This window comes from Molothrus aeneus, chromosome 19 (genome assembly GCF_037042795.1).
Source record: "Molothrus aeneus isolate 106 chromosome 19, BPBGC_Maene_1.0, whole genome shotgun sequence".
NCBI lineage: Eukaryota > Metazoa > Chordata > Aves > Passeriformes > Icteridae > Molothrus > Molothrus aeneus.
Window position 1 is genome coordinate 7,079,327 of NC_089664.1, and position 15,347 is coordinate 7,094,673.

General features: G+C 47.5%; 1 protein-coding gene across 5 annotated transcripts in view; it reads right to left on the reverse strand.

Annotated features, from left to right (window-relative positions):
* RAPGEF1 (Rap guanine nucleotide exchange factor 1) overlaps positions 1–15,347 on the reverse strand; it is an 84,748-nt gene that overhangs the window by 13,814 nt on the left and 55,587 nt on the right. The window contains exons 11-15 of one of the 5 annotated variants that reach the window (XM_066562807.1): positions 13,872–14,027; positions 4,445–4,726; positions 3,069–3,161; positions 1,387–1,475; positions 43–154 (exon numbers count right to left, since the gene is read on the reverse strand). In XM_066562807.1, the coding sequence (XP_066418904.1) occupies positions 43–154; positions 1,387–1,475; positions 3,069–3,161; positions 4,445–4,726; positions 13,872–14,027 (732 nt within the window). Of the gene's footprint in view, positions 1–42; positions 155–1,386; positions 1,476–3,068; positions 3,162–4,444; positions 4,727–13,871; positions 14,031–15,347 lie in introns of all 5 variants that reach the window. The other 4 variants (XM_066562806.1, XM_066562809.1, XM_066562808.1 and 1 more) reach the window with 4 other exon arrangements.

The window sequence follows — 15,347 nt, forward strand, 5'->3', positions numbered from 1 at the left end:
GTAAACCAAAAGAGTATGAAAACAAACCCTGAATGCACCTACCTCTTGCTTCAGTGTTAATCTAGACATGATTTCACTGTGGTCAATAAGGGACAGCTCATCTACCTCTTCCTCCAGCTGTGATGACTCCAAAGCATCTGGTGACTGTGGCTGCCTGTGACAAAGAAAAAGGAAATACCCTTCATCAAGTGACAGTGAGTACACAGACACTCTGGAGGTAAATCTTTTGCAAACAAGCCCAAATGTCTCTCTCTAACTCTGCTGTTTTGTGCATCTCTTGAAAAAGAGAAAGATAAACCTTTAGGACTGAACACTTGTCTGTCTGCATTTCTGGCAGACAGGATTTTACTATAAGTACACACTTCCATGTCTCCTTAATCCACCAAATTTTTAGTGCACACAAATCTAAGCCCTTCCTCAAGTGAACAGAGACTGAGCACGCTCTCCTCATACACATCTTAGTCAGTTCATGACCCCTTGTGCTGAGACAAGGGGAGATGGCAGCCTCTTGTGCTGCAGGAAAATAGAGCAGAAAATCATGACCATGTTTTTTTTGGTCATTCCTACCCCCAAAGGCTGGTACTCTTGTGCCAGAACATGTCCTCTCTGTGCCTGTATTTCTAAAAAAACCAAAACCAAAGTACTTATGTTGCTCGTGGCTTTCCCCAGGCCAAAATCCACCAGTCAGTACTTTGGGCAGATAGTGAGCTCTGCAGAGCACTCTTGTGTTGTCTCCTTCACTGCAGGGATTAAAACCCTCAAACCAACTGCAGGAAAATGGGGGAGGGAAGTTGACTGTCACACACAAATCAACTGCTGTTCTCTGTTTTTGCTTTAGAAATGCAATTGCAGAGCAATCTCGAGCAGCAGGGAAGCACTCACTCCACTCCTCCTGAAGCCCATCTGTTACAGCTTGCACCTCTTCATTTACATAGGCAAATGACAGCTAAGAGCATTAGGAGGGATAGAAAGCCTCCTGCTCCAGGGCCTCAGCCAGCCTCTAACTAGCAGGGTTAGGAAGAAATTTCCCTCTGGAAGACTATTCCAAACAGCAATACAGACTCTTTTCACACATTTCCCTGGAAGCAGGAGGGAGCAGCCAGTGTCAGGGACAGCACAGCCACTGAGATGGACTGAGGATGCCAACACAGGCTGCATTAACCCCATGGGCTCCTTGAGCTCAGCAAGGATATCCTGCCAGGGTTCTCCTCGTTCAGCAGGATCCCACCAGGCACTGGCTGTGCAAAAAAAGTGGGCTCAGAAGTTTAGACAACATGGAGGAGGGTTAGGGCACACCAGGCAGCCCCGAGGATGGTTTGGCAGAGGGGATGTTGGGGCTCTGCACCCTTTGAACCTGGAGGGAGGACACCAGGGGTCAAGGCTCACCTTTCAGCACCATCTTTGCCCTCCTTCCCCATGGCACTGCTGTTCACAGCCGAGTCTTTGGAGTGGCCATCTTTGACAGGGGGAGAATCCTGCCAAGAGAAAGAAGTTTTTCATCATTACACGGGGTCCTTGAGCCCAGCCAGCCTTGCATTTACAGTCTGCCTGCCTCTAAATGGCCCTTTACTGTAAATTCCTACAGAGCAGTTAAAGATTGATGCAAGTTAATGCCAAATGCCAGGAAAACACAGAAGTTAATCAGACAGGAAATTTGGGACCATCTCTGGAGACTAGTGTAATTAGTACTGTTTGCTTTTAACGTTGTGAAATGATGCTGAAAGTTACAACATAAGTCAGCTGTTGTCTTGGATTTTAACCCTCTCATGACCTTTTATTTTTCCTCCAGCCCTTCCTGTTGAAATACACTTTGCCTCCTGCTTTAATCCAAACAGACACAATCAGCTCTAAGCTCTCCAGTTTCAGTTCCCCTCCTGACCATAGTCCCCCTGCCTCAGGGGGTGGATGCTCACTGCTCCCTACCTCCCTCCTCTCCCATCAGAAGAGGTTTTGCAATGATGCAAGGTTTCCACTCCACGACTCAGGGCTGTGGAAATGAGGCTAATGCAAAAAAGCAGAACCAGCTGAACCCGCGGCACGGAACAGCAGGTAGAGAGCTCAGAGCAAAGATACAGCATTTTAAATTAGCCATTTATTAAGGAGACAAATAGCCATGAACAGCAAATGGGAATATTAATCCAAAAGTGTCAGAGTTCAGAATTATTTAACATCATGCAGAGTGAAGCTTGGAAATGCAAACCTAGTGAAGAGACAGGACTGAAAGCACCTCCATGCTATCCACCTAGCATGGAAACACCCTGCTGAGCCTGGCTTTCTTGGGGTCTGCAGGATTTTTCCAGACTCTATCTGTAAAGCCCTTTGCTTCAAAGTTGAGAATCTGCTCAGAGCTGCCCAAAAGGATGGGCCTGCCCAGATGTGTCTCCTGAGGGGAAGTGATGGGAGCACTATCTCTCGGCGTATTTAACACCACCATGGATAAAGGTCCTGGAGACATCCTGCAGGAGATGTGCCTTCCAAGGGGAGGGCAGGCAAAAGGATCACCATGCACTGCTGCCAGTTTCCTATGACCCAACAGGAAGATGGGACCTCCCTGGAATGGAAAACGCCCTGGCTGCTCTAGGAAATATCTAAGATACAAGGCTTGGGTAAAGGAAGAAACAGCGTGTGAGTACAATGCTATATCAATCATTTACTCTGCAACCAAACAGTGAAGGAAAAAATAAGTATTTAGTGCAGAAGGCTTTCTATATTAAAATAGGGAAGGCAAAGCAGTTACAAGAAAAGATGTGGCCCCAGGATGGCTCAGGGTGCAGCTCTCTGCAAGGGACCTTCCCGCAAGCAGCTCCGAACAGCCAGCGAAGCGCAAACAGCGCGGCAGGAGGAGCCATCCCTGACTCCTGCCAGGGCTCAGCGTCACCCCAACAGCATCTCCTGCTCTGCACCTGCACCAAGAGGGCCCCCAGCCCTGCAGCCAGCAGTGGGCAAGCAGAGGGATGGCCGGGGAGCTGGGGCAGCAGAGGGACAGACAGGGTGTGCAGAGGAGCCCCGTGCAGTCGGCATGCACCGGGCAGGGCAGCCCCTCCCGGGCCTCTCGGGCTGTTACTTACTCCTTCAGAGCCTGGGAGTTCCCCGTTGCTCTGGCCAGAGGAATACAGATTGACATATTCACCCTCACCAGCCTCCTCACTGGCGTTTTCACTCTGAGGGAGACAGGATGAAAGGAAATACGTGATGGTGCCCCCCACCAGCGCTTTGTGGCAGACAGAAGCAGGGAGCAGAACTGCCCTGGCAGCTGCTGTCACCTCCCTGGAGCTGTTCTCTGTCTCTGTGGCCAACAGCAGCCACTGAGGCTGCACCATCCTGGGGATCATTGTTTCTGGCTCTGGAGGACTATCCTGGAGGCCCTGGGCAGCAGCAGGCTCTGCTTTGCAAGAGCTGTGGGCTCCAGGTGAGAGTGCCAAGGTGCAGCGGGCAGATTTCAAGGTGCTGGAAGCAGAATGTTCAGAGCTGGACACAGAGCTCCTGTCCTAGCCAGGGCAGTCCTGCTGAGTGCAGACCAGCCCTCAGCCCCACAGGCATCAAAGGTATCCCCCAAACTAGGCTACAAGCATGGACCAGACCCATCAGGCTAGAATAAACCAAACTCGAGGCCTTCTGGGATATAAAACAGACCCGGTGCAAGGAAGATGCAAAGCAAGGTCACATCCAAAGCGTGAAAAGCTGCACATTTACTCTCTAATCAGTGACCCTCTTCCAAACTTGGCAGAGAGGCAGCACTAGCATGCCCTGTGCTGACAGCTCTAATCCCATCAACTCTCGGCTTTGCAGCAGACGAAAGAGGAACTGTCTTGAAAATGAGGTGTTCAAAAAAGTATCTGTAATGGACAGACCTGCTCAGTGATGTGCAAAGGGATCTGGGACCTCAAACTAGCAGAGTGGGAGCAGTGTTAGCCTCACTTCACCAACATGTGACAACCTGCCACCAAGCACACAGCTGGGGCTGATGGGAACTGGGAAGAGCAGGAACCTGGAGAGAACAATAGGTTTTATGCACAGGAGAGAGCTGGACTGGACCCACTGCTCCTGGTGACTCAGGAGGGAGCAGGTGGCAACTGCAGGATGTGAACTGCTGTTAGGAGCCTGCATTTAGTAACTACCAACCTCACAAAACACTCCTTTACCTCCCTCAGCTTTATCTTACAATTGCAGGAAGCTACAGCCAACTTTCCCCTTCACCAGCATTTGACATTTCGTGTTTCCTATATCTGTGTAACATTTTCTAAAACCTGCTGAGGCTGTCCATTTTTTTTCTAGCCGTTTTTATATAAAATTTCCTCTCTTCAGTCCACACACATTTGGAAACCAGACTAGACCACAATTTAGCATGTATTAATACAAGAGACATTTTCCTTGAAAGAAAAACCCCAACAAACAAAGGCAGCCTTGCGTGAAGGTGCGTTATCGTCTCTTTGGATGGTCTCACCGAAGGCGTCTGGAGAGAATCAGTGAAAGAGGTTTCAGAAGGAAGGCAGACAGGAGCATTCCCATTAAAGCTGCTCTCCTGAGAAGAGGAGTTTGGCACATCCACAGTGCTGGGTGACTGGCTGGCTGCAGCGGGCACCGCTAGGTCGGGGCTCTGGGACAGATGGACGGGTGGAAAAGGTGGAGTGGAGCAGGAGGAGGAGGTAGAAGAGAGGAAAGGAGGTATGGAGACTTGGTTGTGAGGCACAAAGTCCTGGGAGTAGGACCTAAACACAGATTTGTACTGCAGGATGCAGAGACACAACACAAAAAAAACAAGGAAGAGGGGGAAAGGAAAGAGACAGACAAAAGAAAAAGTAATTAGATTGGCAGCAGCATAGCAGTGACAGCACAAGGCATTTCTAACACAGGCAGCACTATTTCACCATCCACACACTAGAGCAGGAATTGCTACCTGGGATACATCAGCCAGGCTTTCCCTGGCTGTTCTTGCACCAACAGCAGCCTGGCTGCTCATCTCACAGAGGGAAAGTGAGCAGCAAGGTGTGAGCTGCAGGTATCCAGCCTTTGCTAGGCAGGGGAAAACCTGGATAGCTCAGAACTGCTAAAGCAGTGACCCTGAAAATCATCTGAGTGGAGGAAAGGATGTGAAGGCACACAGAAAGCACAACTCTGAGCATGCTGGAAGTATCTACATAGAGAAAACTACTTCAAGTGCTTATTGCTTTTCTGGGATTTTCCACAGGATCCAAATTTAAGATGCTTTTTGCTCCAGCCCTATAATTTAACAGCTACTGTGTCAAGTCTGTTCCAGAACACACAGCTCCCAGGGAGGAGTGGCTGGATACTGCCTTCAAAGTTACACTGAAGGATAAAGGAGATTATGGTGCTACTGCTTCCCATTCGTGAAAAACAGGGAGCAAAAATGGTAATTGCCCTCAGGAGTGATGAATTCCTTATCAAACCAATCCTTTAATGCAGTGCCTTGAAGAATCAGCTGAAGAGATGAAAAGAGATCATCTGCGTAAAGCTTTATTTCACTATCTCTCCTAATCATCAGATTACTGTTCAGATAATATTAAACAGGGTGCAGTGGGAATATATTGTGCCAAGAAAAACAAGAGCAACCCTCTGTCTTTTAACATCTGGTGCTAGTAAGATTTGCCATCAGGGTAAGTCCAAAACAAAGCTGACTACCATTAAAAAAAAAAAAGCTAAATCTGCTGGAGAGGAGTTTATTTTAAAACTTGCAAAGCTGGTCATAGTCAAGTGTACTGAAAGAAGAAACACATCATCCAAAAGAACCCCAGGCTGGAACACACTTGTGGTGCTGCTCCGTTGAGGGATCTGCTGCAGGACAGTGCAGTACAGAGCTCTCAAGAAGCACCGACACAACTCGCTCAAACCAGGCTGAAAACTGACAACACTGTGGTGTAAAAAGAAAAGGAATCAAAGGCAGGAATTGGAGAATTCAGGCTACATTTTCTCAGGAGAGTTGAGCAGGTAAGAAAAAGCAAAGCTTAGTCCATCACCTGAGCCCCAGCAGCAGCACCCAGCTCAGCAGTGGTATTTTTGTTTCTACCTAGGAAAGATGTGGGCTTAAAAATCTAAACTGGTAACAGCCTCAGGCCAGAGGCTTGGTCAAAAAAGCTTTTCCACTACAAAGGAAAGGAAATGTAAAGGTCAATGATTAGGCTTTACCTTCCACCACCTTAATCCTTGAGTGCCTGTGCCTCAGTGCCTTGTGTGGAGTCCAGCAGTGCTCCGGGTGTATTCTCAGGGCCCAAAACAAATTGCAGGCCATAATACAGAGGAGAGGAGGGGGATGCTTTGGAAAGAGAGCTTAAAAGACGACTGAAAAATAATTAAAATGCAAATCCCCTCCATGTGCCTGTGGCTAAAAGGAGACTGGCTCTAGGACAGGCTCCTCTCTCTTCCTGCCCATTTCTTTCCGGATGAGCAGTGCTGGCTCCAGGGACACTGTCAGCTTTTGGAGCTGCCTCAGTAACAATGACAAGTCTAATCTCTGTATTTACTTTCTGCCTGGATAAATGCTCTACATTTATTCATTTTCACTTGCATGGCACAAACCACTAAATCCCTCGTAAGACGCCGGGCTCATGACATCACCTTGGCTCAGCAGATTCATTCTGCCTGCCTGGTATTTCATGATCTCACTGGCACTAATATTCCAATGATCACCCCAAGTCCCAGCCTAGACCCCAAACCACTGCTCAACAGCTCGAGAAAGCACTCAAAAAACTGCTGTGCTGATAAGAAGATGCTTTGAGAGGAAATAATTAGCTCCAGGAGAAGCTCTGTGCCAGCTCCCCCATTGCTGGATTTCCTGCACCCACACGACACGGGCGGCACACGCTGTCCTTCACTCTGTACTTGATGGACATCTTCCACCCAGGAGGTCCAGGGGGCTTTGTCCCTGACCTGCTGAACCCAGAGGAAAAGGCAGGCTTTGCAAAGCAGCAGTGGAGCTCACGCAGGGCAGCAGTGAAAGGAAATGACTGTGCTGAGCCAAGTCACTCTGGGACAAGCCCTGCGTGAGGTGCTGGCAGGGTTAGCTCAGGGCAGGCTCTGCTCCCCTGCCTGCAGCCTGGACCAGCAGCTCAGGGACATGAGTTACTGCTTCTGGGGCAGGAACATTTGCACAGCTCCTGCCTCGAGGAGTTTCACGCACATTAATCCTAATTTGAAGGCAATTTAGACCTAAATATAACATAACATTGAAGAAATTTTAGAAGTTTGAATGCAGATAAGTCAGTATTGACAATCACTGTATGTTTCTCTCTCCCTGGTCTCATAATACACCTTCAGAACAACTTCTTGGCATGAGGTATGTTGAGAATGCCAGCTTAAGGCCCAGGTACCCATGAAAATGCATTAATCTTCATTATGTGATCCGTGAACAATCATTTAAGGATGCAGACAGGCTCTCAGCATGCTGTTAACAAAGGGAACAGTGCAGAGAAGCCTTTGGTGTGCTGGCATTAATTAGTCAGCCTGCTCTCAACTTCCAATCTTGTTGTAAAGTTGCATCTCGTAGAAAGGGAGCCAGGGAGCCCCCTCCTTCCTCCGGAGCCTGCAAGCAGCTCTGGAATTCCAGCTATGCAGCCGTGCTGGGACAAGAGCCAAGAGTGAAGCATACTTTTCAAAGGGAAAAAAACCCACCCTGCAGTGGAAATGATGTCCATATGGCACCCATTCCTGCTGCTCCCCAGTCTGACCCAGCCCAGCCAGCAGCTGCCCCAGGAATTCCAGCCATGGCTTCCATGGGATCTGGGTGTTGTCCATCTTCTGGAAGCCTTGTCATCCTCTAAAATAAATACTTTTTTGGGGAGGGGATGGTCCATTCAACACAACTGTCACAAGGAAACAAGCCATCCTTTAGTGCTCCCCCCCAAGAGGCAACAGTTTATCTTGGAAACAAATCAGTGCTTGCTTTCATCAGCTTCTCAGAGGTTTCCTGCAGGGTCACAGTCAGTTATGGCTCCACGGACACAACCTCCTACTCCATGGCTCTGGTTTAACTGAAGTGATTTCTGGGAAAGCTACAAAACAGGGAAAGGATGCTCTCCTGTATCCAAACTCTGGCCACACTGCCAGCTCCCACCACAGGAGCAGAAGAAGCTCCCAGCATGAATAACTCTGACCTGTAACAGCAAATGGCCAAGACAGGGAGAAGAGGGAGCTCCCTCTCCTCTCACCAGTGCAGTGGTATTTAAAAAAACCTCTCTGCCACTTGGGAAGTGCTTGCACAAAGCCAGCTTTGAGCCTGGGAGCAGTCTCATCTCCTGGGAGCAGCAGGAAGCAAACCCTGAACATTTACCACACACTGTGACACAGAGGTCTCCCAGAAACAGCATCTTTCAACCTTTTCAATTTGCTGCCTTTGATTTTTTGCAACTGTGAATATTTCAGAACAGCTTTCCATCATTAGAAGCCTTGTTCCAGGATGTCCCAAAGGTCAGTGACATTCTGGCTGTTTATTTGGATTAGATGAAAGGAGATAAGCACTTTTTTCTATTAAAACTTATTTCAGGAGAGATGCTTCTTCACACTCACTAGGCATGGCTGACCACAGCTAACAGGCAGACAGGGGTATATATGCAGAGAGTCAGTGGTTCCAAGTTACAGCAGCCTCCAGCCCAAATCCAAAGCTGAATTCAATTACATGGCTGACAGAGCATCTGCAGCATCAGCAGACACAGCCTTTACCTTTTAAGCACAGCCTTCTCAGTTACCCTATGGACTTCTGCCAAATTAATCTGCCATCCTGCCAGACACTCCCAGATCAGGTAGAGCATCAGACTCCCAAAGTATGAAGCTATCAGAGGAAAGGATCAATCTTTTAGATCTCCCCTGCTAATGTTATTAAGGGAACTATGTGGGCAGCGTGCCAGAACTGGATGCCCAAATTGTAACAGTACAGAATTATGTTCACAAAATACTGGGTGTTGCAAAGTCATTAGACCTTAAGAATATAATTGCACAGACAACTATTTGAAAAGACTTCCTATCTCATAACACAATGCTGGGCTTCCAGGTACTTTTGCTAATGAGGAAGGAAATGCTCCTGCAATGAATGGCTGGAAACACAAGCTGCCAACAGAATGGCTTCAAGCACTGCCACAGGAAAGGCAGCAACTCCTCAGGCTGGAATGTTTCTCAGCAAGGCCTCTGACCTGGCTGCAGAGCTGACCTCCCTGGTTTTAATTGATGCTTAGCACAGTACAGGGATGGATGGGACTTCTTGTGCCTCCTGGCTTCTGCACAAGAAAACACAAATTCCAAACTTTTCCTTGTGGAGGAGAGATTCCTGCACATCTTTGCAACAGAACAAATAAGGGGCAGCAGGGGAAGAAAACATTTGAAGATTTATTAACTATGCTGTCATGCACCCCTCTTTGAAAAATATCAGAATTCAATTCAGTTGCACCTCCAACATCAACTCTTTAGCTTGTGGACAAAGCCCCCAGATCAAGATGGCAGATCTGGAAAAAACAGAGTCTGGAGACCAAGACAAGACTTCTCAAAGATCAGTCACACAAAAAACAGGGGGTGTGTGGCCTATGAAGACAACATGGGACTGGTCAGAAAGACCTACAGAGACCTGCAGTGTTCCAACTGCAAGGAAAATGTATAAACCCCCAGGGGAAGTGGTTTTCACCACCCCAGAGGATCCAGTGATGCCAGCAGGCAACAGCACTATTAATACCAATGTCCAAGCCTGCCACAGGCAGTGGAAATGAACACAAACACAGAAGGAATGCTAAACAGGAAAGGCAAAACAATACCTAAGTCAGAGCAGCTGGTTAAAGGGATGCAAATCTTTTCAATCCCCCTTCCCTCTGCTCCAAATTAAGGAGTGAAAACCTCAGGACAGAAACGAGCAAACACTTTAGGACTTCCCAGCCATGGCCTGACTGAGGCTCTCACCATGTGAATGAAAAGGGCTCAGATTCTGCTGAGGGCAGAGCCTGGTGTGTGCTGCAGGCTGGGAGTGAGCTCCAGGAATGGGAACCAGGCAGGGAAAACGTGGGAAGCACATGGCTGTGTCATGCACGCCTTTAATCACTGATCTGACCCCCCTTTTCCTGAACATACGTTAGCACACACACAAGAAAGAAGAACAGTTGCTGTGAATTTTCTGTGCACTTGCTCAATTTGCTCAAGAATGGTGAGAACAAGTGAGAACAGAAGCACTGAACTGGAGCTTTCATAAGGAAATCACTTGCGCCTTCTGCTGGAACCTGACAGCCAATTGGGTAATGGTAAATTACTGGAAATGTTCCTTAATTAAAAAGAAAACATAAGAAAAAACCCAACGTTTTGAGAAAGGCAACTTATTTCTCCACAGTGAAGGATGCAGCCAAATTTCCACTACTGGCATGTACATGCCTTGGAGATACAACTGCTCCTTGTTTCAGTGAGGAAAAGCTTCCACAGGAGTTTCTGCAGCCACCAAGGGTGGATGGGCAGCAGTGGAGCTCTTCACTGGATATTTCCTCTACCAGAGCAGAGTTCTCCAGCTGCCAGGAAGGAATGAGATTTCAAGATCTGATTATTGCTGCTGCTGGGATACCTGCCCACCCATTTCCAGGCAAACAGCACAAGGACTGATTAAACCAAGGGAGAGCAGCCCTGTGCTCACAAGAAGGGAGAGAGGTGATCAGCCAGAGAGAAACTACTGCCAACCACAACCAAGGATGATGCTTCTTGTTGCAAACCTCCTTCCCCACTGCTAAGAACTTCCAAAAGAGGTGGGAATCCCCTGAATGATTTTTGACAGCACAATCCAGCTGTTCCCCCAGTGTGGGGTTCAATGGCTCAGCTGTCCATGGGATGGGGAACATGATGCAGTTCCTTAAAGCACCAGCCCACACCACCAACACAAGCCCTGCTGGCACAGAGGCCAGACACGAGTCAGACTGGGATAAAAAACAGCTCAACTTGCCAAACCTATGAGGTCTGATCCAGTTGCTCAAGATCTGCCCCTATCCAGTAAAAGCTATTACCTCTGACACAATTTCCTGCAAAGGAGGGAGAAGCACAATTAGTGAGTGGGCTGACAGAGCAGTGGTGGCAGCTGGGCTGCAACAGCCCCTGCAGTGCTGACTGGAGAGAGAGGAGTCAGGGCTGTAGAAAAATTCATCCATTAAAAATTAAAAGATGCTCTGAACAGCTTCACCTCTTTTCTGCTGTTTGAAAACAGTCTTGTTAAGCCATGTAAATCAGGAGTAAGGCACTGATCCTTCACCTGGAGCACGGAGCTAAGGGGATCACAAGCAGAGCGCGGTGCTGGCTCGGCCTCCCTGCTGCTGGCACGGGAACAGATGGGGACAGGGACAGGTCCTCCCTGGGAGTGACTCCTGTGCCCTCCCTAGCCAGTCTCCAGGGAAGGAAAAAAAGCACAGGGCACTTTCTGAAAACTGGCTACACTTGCAGGGCCTTGCTGACACTGGGTCAGGGGACAGCCATCGAGTTTAGCAGCTCGGACTTCCCGGTATTGATCCAAAGAGGTTTTTGCTTCCTGTGCAGAATGAATAACAATTTATGTAGGAAACATATAATTTTGGGAGATCTGATAGCCACTGCTGCTATCTGGGTACACAGGAGGCCAAGTGCTCAGCTGGCAGTGTCTGCAAGGTGTTCTCTCCCTGGCACTGACTCCTCACTGGGGCTGGTGGCAGATAATGCTGATTTTTGCCAGTTTTATTTTTCACCAGTGCTCACTTGAGTGCCCTTTCTCTAGGGAGAGAGGAGAAATGAAGACAAGAGGATATGAGGAGCAGAGCAGCAGGCTGAAGTGCTCCTGGTGCAGCTGGTGGCATCCATTGAGTGAAACCTCCTGGGGCAGATTGCAGGAGGGGCTCTGCTCCTCCCAGGGCTGATGGAGAGTGGGTGTCACCCTGGGGAGGGATCCAAACCCCCACAGCTGTTTCACATCTCTGTCTTATTAGGGATAGGGGAAACAGGATAAACTGTGGTTATGGTATTACATGGGTCAGTTATGATGCATGTAAGGACATTGGTATTTTGCAGCTCAAAGAGACACTTTCGTAGTGAAAATCTCATTTTTGGCTGTGAAAAAATAGACCAGATAATGAGAAACTATGAATTATCCTAATTTAAAGGTACTAATGGAAAAATCACCATTTTTAATTCAGCTTATTTCATTTGACAGTGCCCTGTCTCATTGTTCTCATTGTTCCTCATGCTCCAGCCATTTATTTTATCCCTCACCAAATCCTTGCAAAAATGAGTAAGGATATTTTAATGAAGTTTCAACATTTCTTAAAATAATATATTCACAGTAATGTAGTCCAAAGTAAGATGAGAATGGGTCAGAGCAATTTAATAGGTAGTAACCATTTAATCCAACAAGGACACTTTTTAAAATCAAAGTGCCCACGTATTTTTAGAACATTATAGAATCATATTTATAGCCTCCCAATTAAATCAAAAATAGTCAAGCACTTTTATCTAGTCCTACAGTTCCATGTTTTGCTAGCAAGGACCACTACCAGGTAAGAGAGCTGGACAATTCAGGACTTTTACTTCAAATTTTAGAACTGTTTACCACAAATTTATGCCAACAGGAACCTTGCCACCCCTCAGCCTTTTCATCTGTGCAGCAAAGCTGTGATACTGCTCTCTCTCACACAAGTGGAAGCCAAAAGCTTTCATTCATGGCTTGTGAAGTAGCTCTACTTGTAAAGCACTTGAATACTTTCTTCTTCTTTGGACCAGTGATTATCACTAATTTTTAAAGAATGAGTAAGTGCTGAAATGGGAAGATAGCAGTGGCACAGTGGGAGGATACTGTTTTCAAACATTTAATATTAAACTAATTGAACACTTCGGAATCTTCTCAAGTCTTGTCTGATAATTTCTTCTCCAGAAGAAGCCTAATTTACTAAACATCCAGGTCACTGTCAAAAAATAGTGTATTCTCAGTTGTCATCACATGGCAATCAGAGCATAACCATAGTTTTACATGAAAATGAGCCCCACACTGATGAGCTGGTGGAATCCCATGGTTGAATTCAATTTCATTATGTTAACACTTCGTTATTACTACAATTTAATTTAAGCAGCTGATCAGAGATTTAAGCAGTGCTCTAATACTATTTTGATTTAAATGATTTCCAGCTCCTCCTGCCATTTTCTCTTCAGGCTGCTCTGAAGTGCTGTAGGAGAGAAAACCCTGCTCATCCATCAGCAAATCATACAAGCAAACTGAGCTTGTTTGGGACCAGGGAGATGTGAAGGGAAGCAGACAGGCAAAAATGAGATGGAAGATCTAGCAGAGGCTGTTTTCTAGAAAAAAAAAATAAAATAAAGCAGCTGCAGCCCCTGTTCCACATCTTTGATTAAATCCATGGATTTCAGGACAGCATCTTGTTATTTCTCCCAAGGCCAGGCTCACACAGCAGCCTTTAATTGACTCATCCACATCAGTGGCATCATGCAATGGGACAAAAAGACTTTGCAGCTCCAACGTGCAGCCTGGGGCACACAGAGGTCACAGGAGTGTGCCTGGGCACACAGGCCAGCTCTCCTTCCTCAGTCCCCTGCTACAAATGGAGAGAGATACACCTCCCCTGGCTTCACTTGGTGAAAAGTGTAAATCTCAGCAAGATTTTCACCTGGTGAGAGTTACACCTGGTGAGAGTGAGTTACACCTGGTGAGAGTTACACCTGGTGAGAGTTACACCTGGGCAGAGTGAGTTACACCTGGGCAGAGTGAGTTACACCTGGGCAGATTTACACACCGTTTCTCCCACCTGGCTGGTGACTACAGGAGGAGTTCCAAAGCCCCCAAAGGAACCTCCAGGTTCACCTGAGAGGCCAAGCAGAGAACTGGCAGAGCAGTCAGACAATACCCACGTGTTGCAGAACTCAGAACTCACCGAGTGCACAGGAAAGGAGCTGTGCCTGCTGAGAAAGGAGTTAGAGACTGACATAGTGAGGCCCTGAGTGGCACCGCAGTCCTCGGGGCTGAAGGGCACTTTAGGTTGCTGGACACAGTAGGAGACAGAGGAGAAAGAAGAGGCAGCATAGGAGGCCTGCTGAGGAAGGGGGAGAAAGCAGGAGACACAAGACACAGAGAAAGAGAGCACAGAAAAGGCGATGAATAAAGGGCAAGAAATGCTAACTGTAAAACAATGCATATAATGGCTGGCTAAACAAACAGCTATTCATACAGCTCATCAGAGCCAGACACACCAATATGCCTTTCTTGAGCTCAAGAGGCACGGCAAAAATCACAATTTAAATCTTCTTTGTTTCACAAATCCCTTAAATGTGAACTCCTGCCTCCCCCTCCCTGCTCACCCCGGACAGCTGCTCCTGGCTGCCCTTTTGTCCCCTTGCCGTGGGGACAGACAACCACAGGAGGAACTGGCTCCAAACACACAGTTCTTGCACATTCCTGGGTTTTTTTTTTCTGGCAACCTGCACACTGGGAATTTGGCCTCTCCAGCGTGAGCTATGGATCCTCACTGGTACTGCTGTGAGACTGGGTGACAGTGACATCCTGCCATTTCTCTGTCCAGTTCAAATAATATCATTTGCACAGGAGGCAGCTATTACACTGTAAGTGACAAAGCCTGCAAGGAATTTCTCCTGAATTTCCCTATGGCAAGGAGACTGAGAGAGGATAAGGTATATTCAGGCTTTCTCAGACTTGTTGAATAAAACATGCAATGTAAACACACAATCTTATTTTTGATTAAGATCTGAAGCTGACAAGAAAGGACTTCCTCATTATTATATTACAGAAGAGTCCATCCAGCAAAACTTGCCGCTGCTAGAGCAGCTGATGCCCATTTGATTAGCCAAATCAACATCTCCCAGGGCAGCAGGAGCAGAGGAACAAGAGTCTGGGGGCTTTTACAGGGACTGTTGAATAAGCCATCACCTGCTTGCACCTCTTTCCCAAAGGAGAGATGAAGGGTGGGAGGCTGCACTTGAAGAAACCTTTGCTTCAGGGGAACTGCAAGCAACACCTTGATGGTATCAGCTTGTAAAATGACAAGAATGGCCAGCAGGCAAAGCAGTGACATCTTGGCTGTCCAGAAAATTATTAAAGGGAAGCAAAGAAATGCTTTGCTTCAGCCATCAAATTCAGGACAGGAGCAGAATTTCCCTTCTGCACAATGGCTGCAGTAAATCTGTGCTTTGCAAACTCTGATCATGACCGTGCAGCCCAAGCCACCTCTAGAAACAGCCTTGAAGTGCAGCCACCTCAAGGAGGGGAAGGCAGGCAAGGGACTGCAAGGTACAAGTGACAGTGCAAGGGTCACACTGATGGGGACCACAGACCCTGGAGAACTGCCTGAACCTCAGGAGATGAGTCCTGTAGACTCTTTAGTGTCCCTGCAAAG